At 45.4% G+C, this 22,889-nt stretch overlaps 1 protein-coding gene across 1 annotated transcript in view; it reads left to right on the forward strand.

Annotated features, from left to right (window-relative positions):
- Nucleotides 1-13,902, forward strand: part of LOC127601792 (GDNF family receptor alpha-2-like) — a 67,225-nt gene extending 53,323 nt beyond the window's left edge. Inside the window, exons 5-8 of the mRNA XM_052067449.1 lie at nt 567-679; nt 1,546-1,686; nt 6,476-6,618; nt 11,556-13,902. Of these exons, the coding sequence (XP_051923409.1) occupies nt 567-679; nt 1,546-1,686; nt 6,476-6,618; nt 11,556-11,693 (535 nt within the window). The 3' untranslated portion in view covers nt 11,694-13,902. The remainder of the gene's footprint in view (nt 1-566; nt 680-1,545; nt 1,687-6,475; nt 6,619-11,555) is intronic.
- The last annotated feature ends 8,987 nt before the right edge of the window (nt 13,903-22,889 follow it).

The following is a 22,889-nucleotide window of genomic DNA, read 5'->3' on the forward strand; positions in this document are numbered from 1 at the left end:
GTAACTTTGCACACGCTCCTCCCAATAAACCTACTTAAGTGGATTAGCAATGCCACCCTGGGGGCCTCGGCAGACTTAAAGCTCTTATCGCAAACACACCAAAAAAAAAAAAAACAACAACAACAACAACCACCCAAAAAATAAAACGGAACACTTTTTTATCAGTACCCAAGGTTAGCGCCCTGAGTCAATTTGGGGAAACCTCTGAGATGTGAGGGATAATCGTAGAAGAAGGGCTCGAAAGGAAGCATGACGCTCATCAAGCGATTCCCGCCCGTTTTGTGGTGCGTGTCACGTGAACGAAAAATAATCATTAAAAAGAAAAAGAAGAAAATAATACTCACGAGGGAGCCCAGGTTTTTTTTTTTTGTTTTTTTTTTTTTTTATAGTCCACCTGTTTGACTGCCACAAAAACATTGGTGCTCCTCACATAATTTTGGCACTGGTCACTTCCACGGCATACGACGCAGCCTCCCCAACTCATTTTTGACTTCACTTGGTGGATATTTTGTGTTTTTTGACCACTTTCTTTATATCCTCTCTCTCTCTCTCTCTCTATTGCGCAGATCCCGGATGAATGATTTCATGAGAAACTGCCGCAACATCCCACCCGCAGTGAGCACCTGTCCCAACCAAGACAATCACCAAGCTTGCCTGGCCTCCTACACACGACTCATCGGTCAGTATCACTGCGATGGAGTGAAAGCGCGTCTGAAAGGGAAAAGAGAAAACGAAAAGGAAGACCTGCTGGGAGATCTCACAATATTGTTCACAAATGTCAGCGGTGCTGTGAGATTACAGAAGACGGTTTTTGTGGTCTAGAGAGGAAGAAACGCCCGCTGCACGGTGCTCTTGTCTTCGTTGTTTTTTTTTTTTTTTATCCTGTGGAGCAGGCAGAGGAGTGAGATTGTCAGCTCCCCCCCCCCACCCCCCCTGCGGCTACGGATATCTCCCCCAGCGGCCTGGCCATCAGTTTACTACTCGAAGTAATTAGGGAGGCACAGAGAGAGTGTTGACTTAATTAAAAGACTTGATGACCATCTGTTTGCTCATATTAAATGTTGCTCCAACAATGCGCGCGGCCTAATGCATATACATATTTCGATAACGGCACCTTGGCGATGACGTCCGGGCTCGTCGGAGATTAGACGCGGTGCAAAAGTGAATTTTTTTTTTTTTTTCACCCGCGGCGCCTGAGTTGCATGGGCGCATCCACTGCGCACAGCGAGGAGATAAGTCACGCTGCTCACACAAAGTGGATGACATGGCCGACTCCCGCCGACAGACCTTTCAAAAGTGAAGTGTTTTGCCGCAGCGCTGTTCTCCTCCGACGGCGCTGGCAAAACAAGCGCTTGCCAAAATATTCATCGGCGCAATGTTCCTCTTTACATCGAAAATGAAGTATTACAACGAGCGCTGGCGTTCCCACGTGGCCGCGTTTTTGCAATAAATGTCGGCCATTATTGTCCATTAGTGACCCATAGATGTTCATCCTAATGCGTGGATGTGTTTGGAATGCGCTTATGCTCGCACGTGTATTCGCAGGGACGGACATAACACCCAACTACGTGGACAGCAGCTTCAGCCATTGGGTCGTCTCGCCCTGGTGCACCTGCAAGGGCAGCGGCAACCAGGAAGAGGAGTGCGCCAATTTCCTGCAGAGCTTCACCGACAACACTTGCCTGAGTGAGTCCGCTTTCCTCATACTCGACTCACGTGGCGCATGAGCAAATTAAAGTCGGGTTGCGTCCGCTCCTCCGCGCCGGAATCGGGCACGTGGGTGGCGCGTGGAAACGCTAGCTGAGCCAAGACTAAAAAAATTTGGAATGAAGCTTCAGGGAAATTGGTTAGCGATGAATGACTTAGCAAGAAACTGACAGCGGGGTGATCTTAGATCCCATCTTGTCACAGCTCTGAATTCTTTTTTGCGCACCGATTGTCATTCATTCATTCATTCATCTTCCTAACCGCTTGATCCTCACTAGGGTCGCGGGGGGTGCTGGAGCCCATCCCAGCTGTCTTCGGGCACTAGGCGGGTGACACCCTGAATCGGTTGCCAGCCAATCGCAGGGCACACAGAGACGAACAACCATCCGCGCTCACACTCACACCGAGGGACAATTTAGAGTGTTCAATCAGCCTGCCATGCATGTTTTTGGAATGTGGGAGGAAACCGGAGCACCCGGAGAAAACCCACGCAGGCCCCGGGAGAACATGCAAACTCCACACAGGGAGGCCGGAGCTGGAATCGAACCCGGTACCTCTGCACTGTGAAGCCGACGTGCTAACCACTGGACGACCGGGCCGCCCCGCACCGATTGTCTGTCCCACAAATTTGTCAGCTCGACAGTTTCATTCCATTTCAACAGACATGTCTTTGCCGGCGTATTAAGTTGGAATTAGTGAATTAAGTTTGTCGGAAAGACGTCGCTTTCTTTTCTCCGCTCATCCTTCCATTGAGCCACATCTTGCCCGGACCTTAACACAAAAGAAACCATTTGCATGTCATTTTCACGAGCGATCTCAGGCTTATCGCTTATGGGGGAGGAACACGCCATACAAATCCCAGGCAGAGAATTAAATAATACATATCTTCCGAGCATCTCACGCTCATGAAGAGGGTGGAGGCTGCAGCTCGACAAGGTGGCTCCCTCAAACGTCCTCGCGTCGCTTTCAGTCGGGAGCGGGGGGAAAAAAATAAAAAATCCTTCCTTGATATGGCGCTGGGTGCTACGCGACACCTTGAACGTGTTCTCCCCGTGTGGGTAAAATGCTTTCAGACCATTTCAATAGATTACAGGGGTTGCCTTTTTGCTGAATGTGCAAGATGAGGGATGAGGCACGGAGCTGAGGAGGCGTCTTGAAAAATAACTCCTAAAATGCAGCTTACCCCCCCAAACACCCCCCCCCCCCCGCCCCCCTTTCCCGCAGTCGAGGGGAACGAGCGATAAACTTCCGACACACCGGGTAGGAGAGAATACACAATGCTGCTGTTTGTAATAGCGACTGCAATCCAAGGATGGGGTATCAATGTACTCGTTGATATCGCGTCCAATTCTAACAATGGCGGCGAAATGTGAAAGATGGTCGATGAAGCAAAATGTACGACAATTGACTCCCAATTTCATCGTATTTTTCGGTCTTCAATTGGGCATGCGAAGCACCGGTAGTCATCTGCCGGTTTTACGTACGACTGAAGAGCCTTCTCCGACAGCATCCGCGTGGCAGTTTTTCCCAACCTTTATGAAGCCAAGACAACCGTTTGACATAAAAAAAAAATATATATACAGTATATATATATATATATATATATATATATATATATATATATATATATATACACAAAGTATATACCTGTATATAAATCAATAAATATTCAAAACAGAGAAATTATGGATATGATCCGGCGGCCCGGTCGTCCAGTGTTTAGCACGTCGGCTTCACGGTGCAGAGGTACCGGGTTCGATTCCAGCTCCGGCCTCCCTGTGTGGAGTTTGCATGTTCTCCCCGGGCCTGCGTGGGTTTTCTCCGGGTGCTCCGGCTTCCTCCCACATTTCAAAAACATGCGTGGCAGGCTGATTGAACACTCTGAATTGTCCCTAGGTGTGAGTGTGAGTGCGGATAGTTGTTCGTTTCTGTGTGCCCTGTGATTGGCTGGCAACCGATTCAGGGTGTCCCCCGCCTACTGCCCGAAGACACCTGGGATGGGCTCCAGCACCCCCCGCGACCCTAGTGAGGATCAAGCGGTCAGGAAGATGAATGAATGAATGAATATTCAAAACAAATCCAGGCCCCTCTGATTGAACGCAAAAGCCGATTTGCTCGCGGGATGACACGCCTTTTTTCCGATGTATGATTAGGAACAGATGGATGAAAAAACTTTTTTGTACCTTCTACCATCTTGTGGAAGAGCATTCAATTATTCTGCCCATCACTGGGCGTCGCTGGCAAAGAAAGATGAACAAAGATATACTTGTAAGACTATTTATCGGATCGTTTTCCTCGGCACCCGCAGTAGCACACGAGTTGGGAACGTCCGCTGTAGGGAGCAAGCGAGCTGTACACCGTGAAAAAAAATATGTTTTAGTACTTGGCTTGACTTCATCGCTAGCAACTAACGATGTAATGTCGCACATAAGGCCAGGCAGCTTTATTTCTACAGCACCTTTCGGATACAGAGACAGTTCAATGTGCTTCACAGGAAACGAAGGACCGGAAACAACATGTAAAAGCCCCAGAAAATGCATTTCAGAATAAAACACCAGCAAATAAAGCACGGTTACTCACACACAGTTACTCACGAGAGGTCTTCTTGTAAATTCATATTATTGATGTGCTTGTTGGTGGCTGCGTCAAACTTATTTTGGTTGGTTACCTTATTTTGCTATATCAGGGCAAAATATTCCAAATGATTCTCTGTATTTACCAGCACAATATGAGAACAATTAAACAAATACTTTTCTTTCTCGATTTTTAAAAAAAATCTCTTTTGGTCAATCGAAAGTGAGCACTATAATCTTCGTAACAGGCACGTTTTTATTTGATGCATTTTCGTCAGCTTTACGGAAAGCTGCGCTCAGAATTGGGATTCCGTAAGCGTGGACTCAGATAATAATTTCACAGAAAGGTTTATTTACAAAACCCAGGACCGACAAAGTACAATGCAAGACAACAAATCAGGACAAAGTGAAACAAACCGAAAACACTTGTAAAAAGCAAGGAACAAGATAAATGTAAATTGCTCGTCACTGAAAGGACAAGAAAATCCAACACACGAGAAATACAAACCGAGAATAAACAACCAGAATTACTTCCATGAAAAAAATAAAATACTTGCACAAAAACGTGGTGAGAAGCTATGGGGCAAAAAGTCAAGAACGTCTAGAACGGTGGTTCTTAACCCGGGTTCGGTGAATTGGCCTTAGGGGATCGACGGAGTCTCTGCCATGGAGGTTAAGACATAACCAACTCAACATTTCAATTAGTTATGACACGCCCGCTTAGCCGTCACCGGCTGCAGGTGATCACATGACATTGCTTGTCCAATCAGTGCTCGCTCAGCAGTCAACATGTGACTGTCGTTTTTAATGAATGCATTTCTTACGTCTCGAATTTGTAAAGAGTCATATTTTTGTTTTTCCACTCATGAAAGGTTCGGTGAATGTGAATATGAACAGATTGTGTTCGGTACCTCTAACAAGGTTAAAAAACAATAAACAGGCGCTTGGAGACAAGAGTCGTGAGCAAGGCAAAATAATCTAACAGCCACTTGTCAGCGTGGCAAAGTTTAAATAGGCAGTTGGTTAATGAGGAAGCCTAGCAACCGGTGCGGCTCTGGAGGGAACGCCCTCCACGTTTCGTCGTACACTGAAAAACCAAGCATACAGGATCATGACAATTTTTTTTTGGGGGGGGGGGGGGCTACAGCTCTTGTAGGGAACCACATCAATGATCCTCATGTGGCATCCAGCGCATGTATGCACGTTAAGTAAGTTGCTTCCCCAGTATCACGTCGGTGCAAAACACGCAGATCTCAAAATGCTGATGTCCAGCAGGCTTAGACGCGCGGGACCGTTTCACCTTTTGTGTTCCGCGCCGTTTTGAATTTGATCAGTGGTATAAAATCTATTCAAAGTCATCTCTCCAAACTGACCTTATAATGGAGGTGGTTGCCAAGCAATTATATGTCTTCTCGCCTCCCGGGTGGAACAAAGAGACAAAAGCGTGGCGCTTTCAACGGCTGAGAAGCGGGGGGAAAAAAAAAAAAGGTAGGCCGCCACTATTTTGCCACGTGTCTGAAAAGCCGACTGAACGGGAGTTTATCGCATTCTTGCAGCGGCTCGCGCATGTGCTTAGACACAACAAAATGCACCGACGGCGAAGAAGCGCCTCACATACGCATTCACAGGCTAATGCTGCCCCTGTTCGAGCCGACTGATTGGCTTGTTTTAAAACGATCCCATTTCGTGGTGCGCGCATTGATCGCCAAACAAATTGGAGTTCATCATCTCCAAGTGTGGGCGCGTCACTGCAATTGTGTCCGTTCGCTGTCGACCGAGCGGCGCTAAAGCTCCCTTATTGAGCGGGAGGACACGAACCAAAGATTGGATGAGCGCGTCTGTTTGAATCACTGAGGATTTTCTTTGCCGAAAAGTTTAATCGACGACATGAACGCTTACATAAGGAGGGCACATCTTTGGTTATTGAACGCAGGCCAGCGCTTGCTATTCCGCAGGAGGAAAAATCCTTAGCGGCCTCCCCTTGGTGACAGCTTTTAAAACACAAATCTCAGATTGTTTTTGATGAGTCTTGGCATGCGACTCTTAATCCCGCCGACGAATCAAAACGAGTTTTTTTGGCTCGCCGTCGCTCCCTCGTCACACGCCTACCTCGTCGCTTGCCAAAGATCGGGCGGTTGGCCGGGGTGCGAAACGGCTTCCTGTCGTCACGAGCCGCGCATGTGTGTCGCTTCCAGGAAACGCCATTCAGGCCTTTGGGTACGGTCTGGATTACATGGCCAGCAAGAACGCATCCGTCCCCGACCCCTCGGCCACGGCGAAGACCACGTCGGATCTTTTGGCGCCAACCACCGCGCCTCCCTTTGTGACTATTGTGAAGGTAACGCTCCTCTTATGAAAGCGCCGCCAGTGTTTTCGGCATCACATTCGTATGCGCGGATGTATTGTGCCGAGTTTATCTCTCCGGGGTGAACTAAAGGTTCATCTCTGCGCATAGCGCCGGGTACGTCCCGGTCTTCTTTGCATGCGTTGGTTAAAGAAAATAGGCCTATTACTTGAAGAACCACAAAATCACCCCTCAAACTCAGGCAACCATGAAAGGAGGATTTTGCGGCGGTAAAGCCGAACGCGGCGCGTCGTCCAAATTCTCATCGACTTCAATCTTAAAACAATTGGCACATCAAACCCCACGTTTCGCGATAAGACAGTTTTGCGCTACGCCCAAGCTGATGACATCTGTTGAAAACGTATATTTCTCCCGCCACAGAAAGGAACGGTGAAAGAAAATGGAAGTTGGTAAGGGGGGGTGGGGGGGGGGGGTTAATCTGGATTAGTGGTTCTCAAATACTGGCCCAGGGCTTCTCACTCTACAGAATGCCGTCTCCTCGCAACGCCGCAGTCAAGTCGACTGGAACTGGGTTCAACGTCTGCTACGGGAAAAAAGCGCACCAATGTTTGTCTTTTAATAGAACGCCGCATCAGTTTCCGTTCAAATAATGTGCGACAGAAGCCGACTGCCAAAAACTCCCCCACTGTCTCTCTGGTAGAGGGAAGAAATCTTTTACGCTGCGCTTTCAGCTGGACGGCGTATACCAACACCCCCCCCACCTCCCCCCCCACCCCCTTCCCGTGCAACCTCTACTTTATGACTGATGATGTTTTCTCACCTTTGCAGGAGACCTGCTTACAAATCTTAGCGAAATTAGATTTCGCCGCGATACCATTATCCTGCTGCCTGCCGCTGATGTTACTTTTATTTTTGTGTGTTTTTTTTTAAGAGTCGAATCCCTTCGGCACACGGCGGAATATTTACAGATGCAAATTTGCATGCTGAATGAACGGCCGTTCGGTACATATTTGGCGTCGTTCCAAGGGCCTTCGCGGTCACACGGCATCGTATTCGCCCCCCCGTGTAGTTGTGAAGACATAGTCACCTGAACGACGGTTGCAATGAGAACAAACAATCATAATGAGCCGCATCGGTGAAAAACGTGCACGGCTGGGTGGGTGTGAGGGCGACGTTTTCCTCTGTGGATTTGCGTGCGCATGACAGTATTGATGCACCGATGTGTGGCTGTCTAACAACGGCGCGGCGTTGAATTTATTGTAAAAAATGGTAATTAGGAAACAATAAGACGTGCGATTACTCAAGCAGGAAGTCTATAATTAGTGAGTGAGCTACGGAGACATTTTGGGCGGCCTCGCATTCGACGCCCGGCAATTAAAACTCGTCCGACTCGGATGACAGATTAATTGGGAGAACCTTGTTTGAGTCCTGATGGCAGAGGATGCGAATGGAGACTTGCGAGCGAGCGCATCACGTGGGAGATGGACGCGTGCATGGTTGAATGGATGATGGTGCGATGCATGCGTGCATGCGTGGATGCGTGGATGCTCGGTTGGGTCGACGTACTTTACCGCGCAAAAGTCTGATTAGAATTCCAAAAACAACATCTCTAATGAACCAACGCTGTACTGCTAGAATGGCACAAACAATGCTGGACTGATCTTGCTGGTCTAATTTTGACAGGTGATATATTTCACCAAAGATATATTTCAAAAATTAACGACGAGTTCTCCACTTTCAAGGGCCACTGGGACCAAACAATATCACCTCTGTCTTCTTTTCGTTGAATTTCAAGAAATTTTGTGCCATCCAGGTTTTGATTTCTTCCAGACAGGATAGGAGTGGCCTTCATGAGAAGGTGTCTTTCTTGCTCAGTGGGACATAGATCTGGCAGTCATCTGCATATCAGCGGAAGGGAATACCGTGTTTCCTTAAGATGGAACCCAATGTGAGCAGATACAGCGAGAACAGCAGAGGCCCCAGAATTGACCCCTGTGGAACACCACATGACAGGGGAGCAGTGCGTGACTCAGAGCAGCCAAGGCTGACACAAAAGGTTCTGTCAGCTAGATAGGACCTAAACCACTCAAGAGACTCAAGTCAGATATCATTTGCCAAAGAGAATTATTTCTCACAGTATTATAAAGTATTCACAGTTCCTCCAAGCAATGCCGAATAGAAAATAAGCAGTCAATTTAAAATAAAATAAAACGTGAAATGCTCCCAAAAAAAGACAGTAATCCTGCAAACAGGATCCGTCTTACTATTTAATGTGTTACGAAATCAAATTACAAAACAACAAACAGTGGTGGCAGAATTTTTCGCAGTACCGAATGAGCAGATCGAGAGCTGCGAGCGTACTGTCGATCGACACGTGAATGTGGAAGTGTGTGCACGCACGCACGTACGGCAAAGAGGAATGGATTCATGGACGGACGGATGCGTGATTAAATGTACTAGGAGCAAGACAAACAATGACCTACGATATGAAGTGCAGTCAGTGAGAAGTACGGAAAGTGTGTGTGTGTCTGTGTGTGTGTTTGACTCAGCCCTCTCAGGTCACTCATACTGAGGCCTCAACAGCTCATTTAGATGCGTAATTATTCCTCACGTCACTTCCACTTCTGACTGTGGGCTTTATCCCATGCTCAGTGAGTAAACACGTGGGCGGAAAGCTCGGTCCTGCGAGCTTTGCAAGTTTCAGAGGTAGACATCACGAGATGTAATGCGCTCATATGTGCTCGGTTTTCTGAAGCGGCAACTAGTTAAAGGAGGCGTTTGCGATTTAATAGCATAAAAACACGTTCCCGTTGCTAAAACGAGAACTGGACGCTTAAATCCAAATTGACATTGCAATGGAGTGGTATGTCGCTTTTGAATTCCCGAGGCTGCAATTGGGGCGGGGGGCTTCATTTCAGTCGGTTGGGTTTATTTTTTTTTGTTTATACATGTATATTTTATTCATTTATGTATGTAGTATCTACATCGGTTCAAAGGTTAAGAAGTGCAGCCCACGTTGACAGATTGTTTCATGAAATGTGAAAAGTTGACGTGGTTTGTTTGAATTATTGATGCAACTGAACTTGCTGACCGACGCTTACACAACACGTATTTGGTAGAACTTTCTGGTCAAAGTTGCCAGAAAAAGCGGTTTTGCGAGTTGACAACTCATTGAAGTTGATGAATAAGCTCTCTTTCGTGTGAATAAATAAAACAGATAAATAAAAGTAGAACCTGGTAGATCTGTGGGGGGGAAAATCACTATGGCTTCCACTTCTATTTTTTTTTTTTTTTTACGAAACCACCGCACACGAGGAAAAACAACCCTGACATACGAACAGTGTTGTGTAGACTTTTTACATCTGCCGGAGCACAGTCATATGTTGATTTTACAGCTCAATTGAATTTAATCGATCCTGAACAGACGCAAGTCCAGGCTGCTAAGAAAAAAACAAAAACTGAATTACGTCCAAATCCGTGTGGACAAACCCTCTCAATGATGCACTTTTTGTCAACTATTTGTGGCCTGGCAAAAGTTGGCAAACAAGCTTAAGTAAACAAGTGCGTTTGGATGTTGCCTGCTCGGTCACGGTGTCTAAATGCGTGGGTGTGTTTACGCCTTGTCAAAGGCCTCGGCGCATGTGTGGCTATTGGCTGCAGCCAGCGATCTGGCCTCATGTCAACAGGCTGCTGACACACATCGCTGCCCCTGCTAATTAATTGGCTTTTAGTTGCAGATGTGCCTGGTGCATTGTCAAAGCTACTCATGGCTTTTTTTTTTTTTTTTGGTCTTGTTGTTTTTTCCACCCTCTTCATATTTGGCAGCCTTTGGTTAAGCATTTATTTTTTGTGGCGGGCTCTCTATCTTTTCCTGGAAAGAAAAATGCACTCCGCCTGCAATGATAATTCAACACAATTTTCTCATTATTTAGATTCTCCTTATACCTCATTCCATGAGGTGCGGGGAGATAACGTTTACTTGGGGGGCGGGGGGGGGGGGGGGGTGTTCTTCTATCAATGTATGGGAAAATGGCATAAAGTGCAATTTCCGCAAAGGTTACATTGGGGGAGATGAGTTGAGGCCACGCCGCAGTACAAAATGTTTCATGTAACCTTCTGATGCGTTTGTGTACTGCTGCGATGCACTGAAAATGATGCCGCTTACAAATTGAGTGTGACTATTTGAACTCGGAGGCAAACTGTTTCGCTTTTGTATTACGACAAGGTTAGAAAATTGGAAAAGTTCTCAAAATGCCAACAATTGGTCTCAGGGAAAAAAAACAACATAAGGATATTGTTCTGTTTAGCAATAATATTGCAACTCTAGAGGCCGGGCATTTTAATATCAGGACTGATGTGGTGCCATTGCTCTTTGCTATAATTCGACCATCGTGGCACATTTCTCTCATTTTCGCACACGATGCAAAAAGTTCTGTGAGCATCGTCTGTTGTTCCCCCGCACCCCCATCAAAACCACGTAGGACGAGTTGCCTTTTAACTATGTCGTTCTGACCTCTTCCCGCGGTTAATTTATGCCGAATGAAACATTGAAGCGAACCCCCCCCCCCCCCTCCCCCCACCCCACCCCCGAGCGCGGCTAGCTTCACGAGCTCGGCTTGCCAGTGTGTTTTTCCCCTCATAAATAAACTCCGTAATGATAGCTTGAGGAAACGGGGTTGGCCTGACCTGAAAGAGTCGACGGCACAAAAGCGACGCGGGATGCAAATCAACACATTTGCTCCAGCGAAGATTTCACCTTCGTGCCAAAACGAGTCTCCCGCGCGTTTTTGCAGATTTGGGGACTTTCTGACTCATCATTTTCCTTCTTCTGCTCCGACGGCGGCCCAGTGTCACCTGCGCCCCGAATCAAATGCCACAACATGAGAGCGAGTGTGTGAGTCACGCCTAACCTTTACATGTCTAACTCTTTTCATCTTTCTGTGTGTGTGTGTGTCCCTCCGTGCGCTCAGTATCCCGAACCGAGAGATGGCGGGCCCGGCAAACCTCAGGGCCTGCCAGGGGATCACTGCGCCTGTGTGCATGCCAACGTCTGGGCTCTGCTTCCTGGCCTGGCTTTGGCTTTGCTCTGGGCTCGACATGCCTTGTAGAAGTGCCAGGAGGGGTGGGGGGGGAAGAGGTCACCCTCCCACAAGATGATCCCAAAAGCAGGTGGTGTTATTTCTCTGACTGATATTAAGAAGGCGGCAACGCTGGACATTTGACATGGAAAGAAAAAAAAAAACAACAACAACTGACCGGGAGAGTGCAACAAATTTAAAGAAAACAAGAAGAAGAAGAACAAACGAGTCGAAGTGCTTGACGTTCCATTCGTTGTCATATGACCACGGACCACACGGATGAAAAAAAAAAAGGACCCTCGTTGGCATGAGGGCCAGCTCCCTCCCGCAAAAGACGTCTCGGCAAAGCCAAACGATCAAAGACTGATAAAGAGAAAACGGTCAACGGGAAGGTTTTGAAAGAAACGCGTTTCGGCTCTCAGTCTTGTTTTTCTTGTCCCCCCCCCCAAGGATGATGATTACAGCCTGTTTATTATCAACTGTAATCTAGAAAACCTACTCAGTGTTCTAAGTGTTGGTATAGTATCTGTGATCATGAAAAAAATAAAAAATAAAAACCAAAAAAATATATAAACCGTTCATTTCAGGTGCCCCCAGTGCGATTTGGCAAGAGGCAGTCAAGCATTGTTCATGGTTCTTTGCTCATTTGAGATGTTGCTGTTGACCACCGTGGCGGTACACCACGCATCCACTTGCACACGTGAATATCTGTCTCTATGTATTTAATGAAAAAAAAAATGGAGGAAAAACAAACAAAAAACAAAAAAAAGAACACCTTACTTTCTTGATCTCAGCCGAAATGGTATCTGCACTTCTGTCAAACTACGATGACTGTGTGTCGACTTTGCAATTGGATTTGTTAACTGATGTAAGGCCTTCATTATCTGCGTTTAAATGTGTCCGTGCAAAGGAATGATGACAAAGAATGTATACAGGAACGAGATTAAATCAGATGTCTGCTCAGAACGCCACAGCCCGACGTGTGAGTGCTTTAACGTATTCATCGAGACAATCAACGACACCGTGTGTGTGTGTGTGTGTGTTTGTGTTTACAGTGGATATAAAAAGTCTGCACACCCCTGCTCCAATGGCAAGGCTTTGTGACGAAAACAAAAACAAACAAGCACGAGAAAAATCATTTCAAAACGTTTTCTGCCACTTATGAGACCTATGTTGAATTCATCTGTATAGCAACGGAGTTACAAAGATGGTAAAAAATGTGTCACTACACACCCATCATTACACTCAAGTGCCTCTCGGATAAATCACAAATTTAAAGTCTTTGTGTGAACACTGACTGCTGTTTTGACCCGTTCATAATTGCTTACATCCCGTCTTGTCACTGAAGAAAAATGGCCGCAAATTATGATGCTTCCACCAATGCTTTTATTTTGGAGGGGTGATGTGGTGGGGGAGCAGTGCAGGTCTCCAGAGTGCCTCTAAAACTTGGAACGGTGAAAGTAGATTTTTCCCATCTACTGATGCATGTGGGATCAGTGACATTGCACTTTTGTTTTTTTTGTGTATGTGCATATTTTTTTTTTGCTGTTGACAAACTTCTGCTCCACATTTCAGCCCACTTCTCCATAATGTATTGAGAATTTGTGAAAAAGGTGAATATTTATAGCGCACGTCCAGTTACAGTGTGTTGCCCCTAGAATTTCAGGTTAGGGAGTGTTTTGCGTCGAGGGCGTCCTTTGAAATTTTGGGCGAAAAGTTCATTCTTTGTTTCACTGGACTACAACAAAATCTCTAAAACACGTGAAAATGTTATAAGACACACTTGTGCTGCCACATTTCGAATCGTTTACTTCACATCTCAAAAGGAGTTATAAAAATCCAATAACGGGCTGTGAAAATGTTTGTTTTTTTTTTTTCAATATCACAAAAATGTGGCATCGGAACCGGGGGGTTGGAGGTCGTCACCATTTCTATATCCACTATACTGTACATGCCTGAGAAAATGTTGAGTCATCAATTACAACGAGACAAGCTTGTGAAGGCGAGACAACAACAATAAAAAAAAGTCTTACATTGAAAAAGGAAGGAAAGCTATTTTTCAATGTCCAGTTAAATCTGATGTTTGTGCTGAATTTTATTGATAAGAGTCGTAAGGTATTTTGCAGTCAGGCTGTTTCTTTCGCTCAAAGTTTGATGGACCGTTTTATCTGTATGCTAAAGTTGCCCAAGTGTAGTTGCTACTGAGCTTAGCTGCATATAAAGATTGGATATTTGAAAATTGGTTGTCTCTTTTTTTTTTCCACGTGTGCACCCTTAATATTCATTCATTCATTTTCCGAGCCGCTTGATCCTCACTAGGGTCGCGGGGGTGCTGGAGCCTATCCCTGCTGTCTTCAGGCAGTAGGCGGGGGACACCCTGAATCAGTTGCCAGCCAATCGCAGGGCACACAGAAACGAACAACCATTCGCACTCACACTCACACCGAGGGACAATTTGGAGTGTTCAATCAGCCTGCCACGCATGTTTTTGGAATGTGGGAGGAAACCGGAGCACCCGGAGAAAACCCACGCAGGCCCGGGGAGAACATGCAAACTCCACACAGGGAGGCCGGAGCTGGAATCGAACCCGGTACCTCTGCACTGTGAAGCCCACGTGCTAACCACTGGACTATCAGGCTGCCTCACCCTTATTATGGATTTTTATTTTTTTTCATTCACACGTGACAGCCAGACCACAGACATCGTATCTAGGCCATAAACATAAAAGGTAGCAAATGAAGAACAGTCAGAAACGGATGTGTGCTTCACTGGTACGCAAACTAGTCTCTGAGCACTGTTCGCAGCCTAACAAAGTCATTTCTCATTCAAATTTGGCAAAACACTGGAATCAGCAATTGGGTTAGGTGTTTGGGGGGGGGGGGAGAAAAGTTTACTTTGGCCATTATTTGAGGAAGGTGATGCTATGGTTATAATGATTTCCCAAGCAACCACGTTTCTGCCATGCTCAGTAGTCGTCATGGTAACGCAAAGCCATACTCAACATTGGCACATCGCACAGTCGAGCCAAGCTGGTTGAGCAATGGCTCATTTGCATCAGAAAGGTCAGCCTTCAGATGCAAGTTTAATTTGTTCAGAGGCCACACTTTGATCCCAAATCGTCTTTCCCCATTGAAGTGAATGGAAAGGCTAATCATCGATTCTCAACTCTTGTAAAAACTCAATGAAAATGTCCGACATGCATTTTTTTTTAAATTAAGAATAACATTCTTTGATATTGTACTTTATAAAACAAACATGCGATCACAACAGTTAAAGAGAATGTAAAGAAATTGAGCTTTTTTGGGGGGGGCACGATTCAATGGATAGCGCGCCGTTGCTTTGGTTGCTTGATTACCTGAAGGCAGCATAATACAGACATATGGATATGCTTCAAAGTAAACCGGACTCAAATCCTCATCCTAATTCTGGGCGCTCCCGAAACGAAACATTTTGCGATTGCAAAAACGGTACCGTACCCAAAGAATTCATTCATTCATTCATTCATCTTCCGTACCGCTTGATCCTCACTAGGGCCGCGGGGGGTGCTGGAGCCTATCCCAGCTGTCTTCGGGCAGTAGGCGGGGGACACCCTGAATCGGTTGCCAGCCAATCGCAGGGCACACAGAGACGAACAACCATCCACGCCCACACTCACACCTAGGGACAATTTAGAGTGTTCAATCAGCCTGCCATGCATATTTTTGGAATGTGGGAGGAAACCGGAGCACCCGGAGAAAACCCACGCAGGCCCGGGGAGAACATGCAAACTCCACACAGGGAGGCCGGAGCTGGAATCGAACCCGGTACCTCTGCACTGTGAAGCCGACGTGCTAACCACTGGACTACCGGGCCGCCTCCAAATAATTCATTTGCGGATTAAAAAAAAAATGTCGCACACACACACAGTTACCACTCTGCTGCCTATTTTTCATTGGACTATTTTATATTCATGGCCTAGAAGTGTGTGACAAATATTGGCTGTAATGATGATGAACTCGGGTACCACGCTCAGACTACATCAGCGCCATACGAACAGAACTCGTATAACCGAGGATCCCGTGGATGTCTTCAAAACGGTGCGGAAAGGCACACGCTGGCAAAAGAGGAGGGTTCAAACACGCGGAAGGAAACAACTGCTCTTTAAAGCGATGGCTCCGTTCGCCCAAGACTCTTCTTGCGGCCACTCTCATCTCATACGACAGCAACTAATGATGCGACGGGTCGTTTGTGCAACAGCCGCCGCTTCCTCGCAGGGCTGGCGCGAGCTGGCGATGCACATCCTTCGCAGGGCGCTTTCAACTTCATCTTTTTTTTTTTTTTTTTTAATGTACGCTTTAGAAGAATTTGCTTTTTGAAGTCGACATACGGTGCAAGTTGCGTAGGGAGGTGAGTTAACATGGCGGTGAAAACTGCGGCCGACTGTTGAATGGTCGTATTTGATCAACATTAGGGGGAAAGCGCACTCGCAGGGTGGCTCCGAGCGTCGCACATCAGGCCGGAGTTAATAGCCAGCCCTAATAGCCGGAGGGGGACTGGGGGGGGGGGGGGGGTTGTTTCAATGTTTGGGATGACGGTTGTCGTTTTCTGTTCAGCAATCCGTTCGTTATTCGCGTCGCACTGCCTTTAGATAAAGTGATGTTTATTGTTCACAGATCACAGTGGATTTTTTTTGGGGGGGGGGCAGTCACACACTGAAATTCGGGCAGAATAAGACAGAGAGTAGTGCTCAAAGTATGCAATTGGTTTCAGAAGGAATGACACTAACGGCGCGGTCGTTTGGCGCAAAATGGTTCGGAAGCTAACACGTAAATATTAGCAAAACGGAGCTCCGCCCGGAACACGGTCAGTAAATCTCTTGAGGAAACCAAACATTCTGTAAAATGTAAAGTGCCTCGTAAATTGTCCTGTAGCTGAATACCTCCAACGGAACAGCAACAAATGAGAACATGTTCTCTTTTTTTTTTTCTTTTGTCGCCTGGATTCCATCAGAGTGAACACCAGCAGCTAAAAGCAATCCATGATGTTTCTCCAAACTGAACATCCGATTGTCCCATACTGGCAGACTTAGTGAAATGTGCTTTCTCTGTGGTAGAAATAAGATTTAAAATGACTGTGACCAGAATACCATTATTGACTGCAGATCCACGTTCGAAACACACACACACACACACACACACACACACACACACACACACACACACACACACACACACACACAAAATGGTCAGTTCCAGTGGGAAATGGAAATACTTTCTAATCTGGTGAGTTGAATGGCAGAAAAAATTGTACTCATTAGAAGTCTTATTAAAACAAACTGTACAAAAACAAAAACTTAAAGGGGGGGGGGGGGGAATCACTCTACAATGCTGTGTTGTTGTTTTTACGTTGCTAAATATTTATTTTTTTTGTTCTCCTCTCTGTGAGGTGATGAAGTCTCTTTAGCAGAGGTAACATTCATGACTTTGGAAGTCTTCTACAGAGTGGAAAGTCAAATTTTGTAAATCGCTTTTCCTGTTCGGGGTCACGGGGGGGGGGGGGGGGGGGGAAGCCTATCCCAGCTGACTTTGGGCAAATGGTGGACAAGACTGTGGACTGGTTGCCAGTCAGTCACAGAGCACTTAGAGAGACGGGCCAACCATTCACGCTCATCACAGAGTTGGAAACAGAACCCACAGAGGAGAACCACTACACCATCAATGAGCGGCACAAATGTATTTATATTTTTAACTAAACTCTCCTGAACATGGGTTTTTTTTTTCTGCCTTTGACCATAAATCGTCATTTGGATGTTAAAAAAAAAATCTGCAACAACAAAAATATGTTTAGCTGAACTAAACGGGTAATTATAACAGACGCTGAATTAAGGGTCCCGACCCACAAAAAACATTCATCAAATATTCATGGCGGGCCTCTCCTCGGCCCAAGTTCGAGGTGAAAAACATTGTGGATCAGCAGTTCCGTAACAGGGCTCAAGAGAGTTCTTCTGCAGGAGTTACACAACAAGCGGGCACAATTTAGACACATTTCCGACATTTTAACGCCGCTCAGGAGTGCAGCGGATGGCTTGAAAAGAGAAATAAAGTGCTTTTATCTCAGGAAGAAGTGCTCTGTAACGGCGGCGTATGCTTGTTAGATGTGCGGCCAAACTGATAAGGGATGTGCGTCTGCACAGTTTAAGCTCCCAGAAAGAAATGCATCGGGCATGCGTCTGCATTTGTGGAGAAGAGTCCAACTTTTAAGCACAAACATGAAGGTGTTCCTTTTATAGTCGTGTCCTTGCGTGGCTTCCTATGTTCAAAGTCCAAGCCGGTCTCTTTTGGCGCTCGCCTCCCAGCGTGTGAATTTTTGTGTACGAGCAGGTGTGCATGTGGATGTGATTGCGAACGGATGCTTGAAGCAGAATTTGCGGGAAAAGCAAATACAATCACAGTTACACCCCCCCCCACCCCATCCCCTCCGCCCCAATCAGTGTAGGGTGGTGTGTTCCAGAGTTCCAGACCACCTCCACAATAACATTTTCTGGACTGTACCATTCTTCTTGGCGAAGGAGTCAACCCAATGCACAAAACGAGGTGTGCTAGGAAATAAAAAAAGCAAAAAAACTTTAATATTGAGTAAGATATTAATTTAAGATAAGATAAGATATCCTTTATTCGTCCCACACTGGGGAAATTTACAATAAATATACAATAAATATTGTATATTTAGAATATAATTTATATTATATTTATATATAATATTAATTTATAATTATAATAAATAAATATTTATTATATTTATATAATAAATGATACAATAAATTGTTATGAACAATATTTGTTCAGAACATTTGGACTGGCTTGATTGGGCCAGCGACAGTTCAATTTCGGGTGGCCCGACACATTCCTCGCAAAAAAAACGTATCTCACAATCTACATTAATAATCGTACACAAAGATGTACATTATTAATTGAAGCAACAGCTGTTGCTTTCTGTTGGCATAGAGAGCAGGATTACAGCAGATGATATTCAATAGCTTTCAACAAAAACTCCCGGTGGGAAATGCTGAAATTACTGACTTGTGTTTTTATGATGGCCGAACAAATGACCCATAGCGAATGAAGCCAGAGGGCAGCCATCTTATGATGCCAATGTTACAGTACTGACATTTTTTTGCTTGTTTTTTTTTTCTTTTTAATACACTGTTATCAGTGATTTAATGCAAAGATTCCTGTATCGAGTAATGAGAGCCCTCCAAAGAACGCATCCCACTTTTCGCATCGACCATTCCGAGTATATTGTCCCTGTAATCCTTCCTTACAGAAGTTCATGTTTCAGATTTTTATCCTAAATTGCAATGTTCCGTCTAAAATGTGTCTTTATCACCTCTCCCAGACTTAGTTGTACAACCTTATGCCTTACACTGTGGTATTTTCATCGTGGAGACAGAAAATTATGTAAAAACGCCACGGAGAAATCCGTGTATTCGATAAGCGAGTTGGCAATCCAACATGGCTGCTCTTCTCACACGTTAGTCCATTCATATACAGCTAAAATACAGTACTTCCTGTTTTGTTGTCCTTTCAAATTGACACCATCTTAAACCAAGTGTCGCCATCTAGTGGTCGCCAGTGAACTGAAACCCATATTAAAGGAGAGTTTTAGAACAAAATAAAACTAGGAAAGAATATATTGCAAAAAATGGGGCTTTGAACCTGGAACCCGCGATGGAGGGCCATTAATTGTACATTTTTAAATTCAGTTACAGGACACTGTGGAGTCCATCTCGTTTCACCCATGTCGAGACATTGGCAATGGAGGCAGGTAGCAGAAGGAAGGGGCGGGGTAGTGATCATTCGGGGGCATGGGAATGAGAATTAGCATCAGGTCGCTGTAGCTTCACAACTGATTAATGAGTCAGTGGGATGATGTTGCTTATCAACCTTCTGCACATGTTGGTGAGAGATGGTTTACTGGGGCTGGGGATACTGCAATCACACGTGACTTCCATCGCCATCCCATCATCGCGTTGTTGTTGGGTTTTGTCAGTGGGGGTTCTCCTCATCTCTAAATGCCACAGCCGGATGCGCCCCGATGCAATTGGACCCACCTCGAGTCGGCGACGGTGCCAAGTAGTTTTGTCGGAGAAACATTTGATGGATCTGCTGTTGTAAAAGTTCACGGCATGCATCACGGCCTTTTTTTGTGAGATTAGCACAGGAAATGATGTAAACACTCGTAATGAGATGTTAATGTGGAAAGTACCCGCGGTGGCGTGCCGCGGGAAAGTGCAGCATGCCGACAGCTGGAAAACATCCCGGCTAAAATATTGAGCGATGGACACGGACGCGCTTAAAAAAAAAATATCCCATTCACAGCTGACAAAGCTGCATGTTTGATATCAACTCAGATTGATCCACTTTGATACGCGGGTTGGATTTGTTGCGTTTCATTAATATGTATGCCGTGTTTCGATGCCTCTCGAAACCAAAGTGACGTGAGCCTGCAATGACAAAAGACGAATCATCTTCATCATCATCTTTATTGTCATCACTTCCAACTTTTAAATGCATATTAGCAAAATGTCTGCCGAATTCCCATCACAGTAGTGGAAATGAAACACACACTGGAGGAAGGTGCGACACATGATAAGGCAACAGGGAGCATTTCTGGGGGTGTTCGGGGGTATTACCAACAACCAGGTCTACACAGCAATGTAAGAAACCGCGCAGTAGCAAAATCCGTTAATAAGACTTGTGTAAAATTGCCTTTTTAAATTGCTTTTATCCAAATGGTTGTGTCTCAGGAGTGCCGGCCCACCAAAATAGTGTGAAATTAACCAAGTAAATCGTTTGTAATCTGCCCATTTCTGAATGCGTCTATGCACGAGCCATTCGAGTATGTAAATTAGTCAAATGTTGCTAGTTTGCATATTAACAGGCTCAACACAGCGATTCACTGCCCCATGACGTGATCAGCACAACTGGGTGAAGATCCGGAGTCACTTTCAAGCCAACGCTGGAGTCCAGCTGCTTGACTAAACTGTCTGAAATAATACCATGTCGTTGCACTAGAATGCAGAAACGCCCACATCCTCCACAAAGGTGGTTATGCCAAAGCCAAAAGGTAAGCAAAGCTGCAATACAAAAGCTTCTAAGAAGGTAGTACAATGATTGATTGATCGGTGAAGTGTGAACAGTTACTCACTAGCGGTATTTAGAACAAAGCCCGTCACACATGTTCGGAATACAAATTTCTTATTCCGTTCTGGGCGGCCCGGTAGCCCAGTGGTTAGCACGTCGGCTTCACAGTGCAGAGGTACCGGGTTCGATTCCAGCTCCGGCCTCCCTGTGTGGAGTTTGCATGTTCTCCCCGGGCCTGCGTGGGTTTTCTCCGGGTGCTCCGGTTTCCTCCCACATTCCAAAAACATGCGTGGCAGGCTGATTGAACACTCTAAAATTGTCCCTAGGTGTGAGTGTGAGTGTGAGTGCGAATGGTTGTTCGTTTCTGTGTGCCCTGCGATTGGCTGGCAACCGATCCAGGGTGTCCCCCCCTGGGATAGGCTCCAGCACCCCCCGCGACCCTAGTGAGGATCAAGCGGCTCGGAAGATGAATGAATGAATGAATATTCCGTTCTATTAAAACGACAAACCGTAACGTGATAAACCTTGCCCAGATGTGTTGCAAGTTCATCAATGAGGTCGGAGGGGAGATCAGCGCCAAACAACAGCTTCTGTGTGCTCATTTGAGAACCGCAGCGAAATGTTCATGTGCACCCCCTGCTTCTAATCAATACGACAGCGACTGTGTATTAGTGTCACGGTATTGAGAAGTCTGTCATCGAGGTGGACCAGCCAGGACAGCTGCTTGCGACAGCTGCTTGCGAAAATGAACAGCTTCATTTTGTCAGTGTTCAGCAGAAACATCCGTCGGTTGTAACCTCTGTCACACACGTATAACAACTGCACCACTTTTTCCTTAAATTAAAAACTCACTTCAGGACAGCGGGGGAGCCCGGAAGGAAATGAACTTAACCTTTTAAAAAGTGCAAATGTGGTTTTATTGGTTTTTCGGGATAATTGGCTCAATTAACAGTATAAAGAACTCTGTGATCTTGTTAAGAAGGCGCCCTTTTGGCCAAAGCGACAAAAAAAAATGGTGGTCATTGAGAAAAAAAAAATGCAGACGCAGATGTCCTGCATTCATGCAAACCAAGCAGCGTCTGTGCACAAATAAGATAAACAATTTATGAATGCAAAGGAAACATTCATGGTCACTTTTTTTTTCTATTGCATATTTATATGAACGAGAACGTTTTATTGGCAAAGTATCTCTGTAGATGCAGTCCTGATACAGTTGTCCTCGTCACTCCCGAGCAACTTTTTAATCAAAATCTGATGAATGGTCTCTAGTTGGAGGTAATGCGTTACATAAAATGCATGATATAATTTAAAAAAAAAAGGCGAGGGGGGGGCACTCTTCAACAGTGAGACACCTCAATTGCAGGTCACAACATCTCTGACATTGCCGAGCCTGATGTACTTGAATCCTTTGAATTCTTCAGAACAGGAACGATTTCAGTAGCATTACTTTGGAGAGAAACGCGATAATCCTTCAGATATCTGAATCGGTCAAATGCATCTGTAAAAATGTCTCGTATAAAGAATATAGAAGAAACAGTTAGCATGAGTTTTCCTTTAACTTTTTGATTGAATTGCTCAATAAAGACGCTGAGAGAAGTTTGCTCCTCCTGTCGAGAAATTTCTCTCGAGTCCGGGGAAGTTGCGTTAACCTTTAAAAGAGTGAGTATGATTGAGGATGCCCAAAAAAAACAACAAAAAAAAACAACTGTGAGGCAACGCATGCATATTTATCAAACGTGAGATTCCGTTGCTATCATCGCATCGTGACGAATCGCACATTATCTTGTGGATGACGAGTCAGGATGTCAAGTGAAGCAACAAATCATCTTGGAGATCAACAAACTTTCCCCCGCCCTCTCTACACAATAACAATCTGCAATAGTATAAAAAATGTTCTGACAAACTGTCCGATCTGATGATAGGACACTGCAACGGTGAGGAAAACAGCAGTTAGCGCAGATGCTAGTGCTCAAATTGACAGTGCAACATACAGTCAATGATGCAAGATGCTCAAGTATGAAGAAAATCAAAGAATGTACTGTAAATCTGTATCCAAAGAATTATAGCATTTTGGTATGCATCGGGTAGAGGAAAAAAAACAACT

Source organism: Hippocampus zosterae, chromosome 6, assembly GCF_025434085.1.
Source record: "Hippocampus zosterae strain Florida chromosome 6, ASM2543408v3, whole genome shotgun sequence".
In the NCBI taxonomy this organism is placed as follows: domain Eukaryota; kingdom Metazoa; phylum Chordata; class Actinopteri; order Syngnathiformes; family Syngnathidae; genus Hippocampus; species Hippocampus zosterae.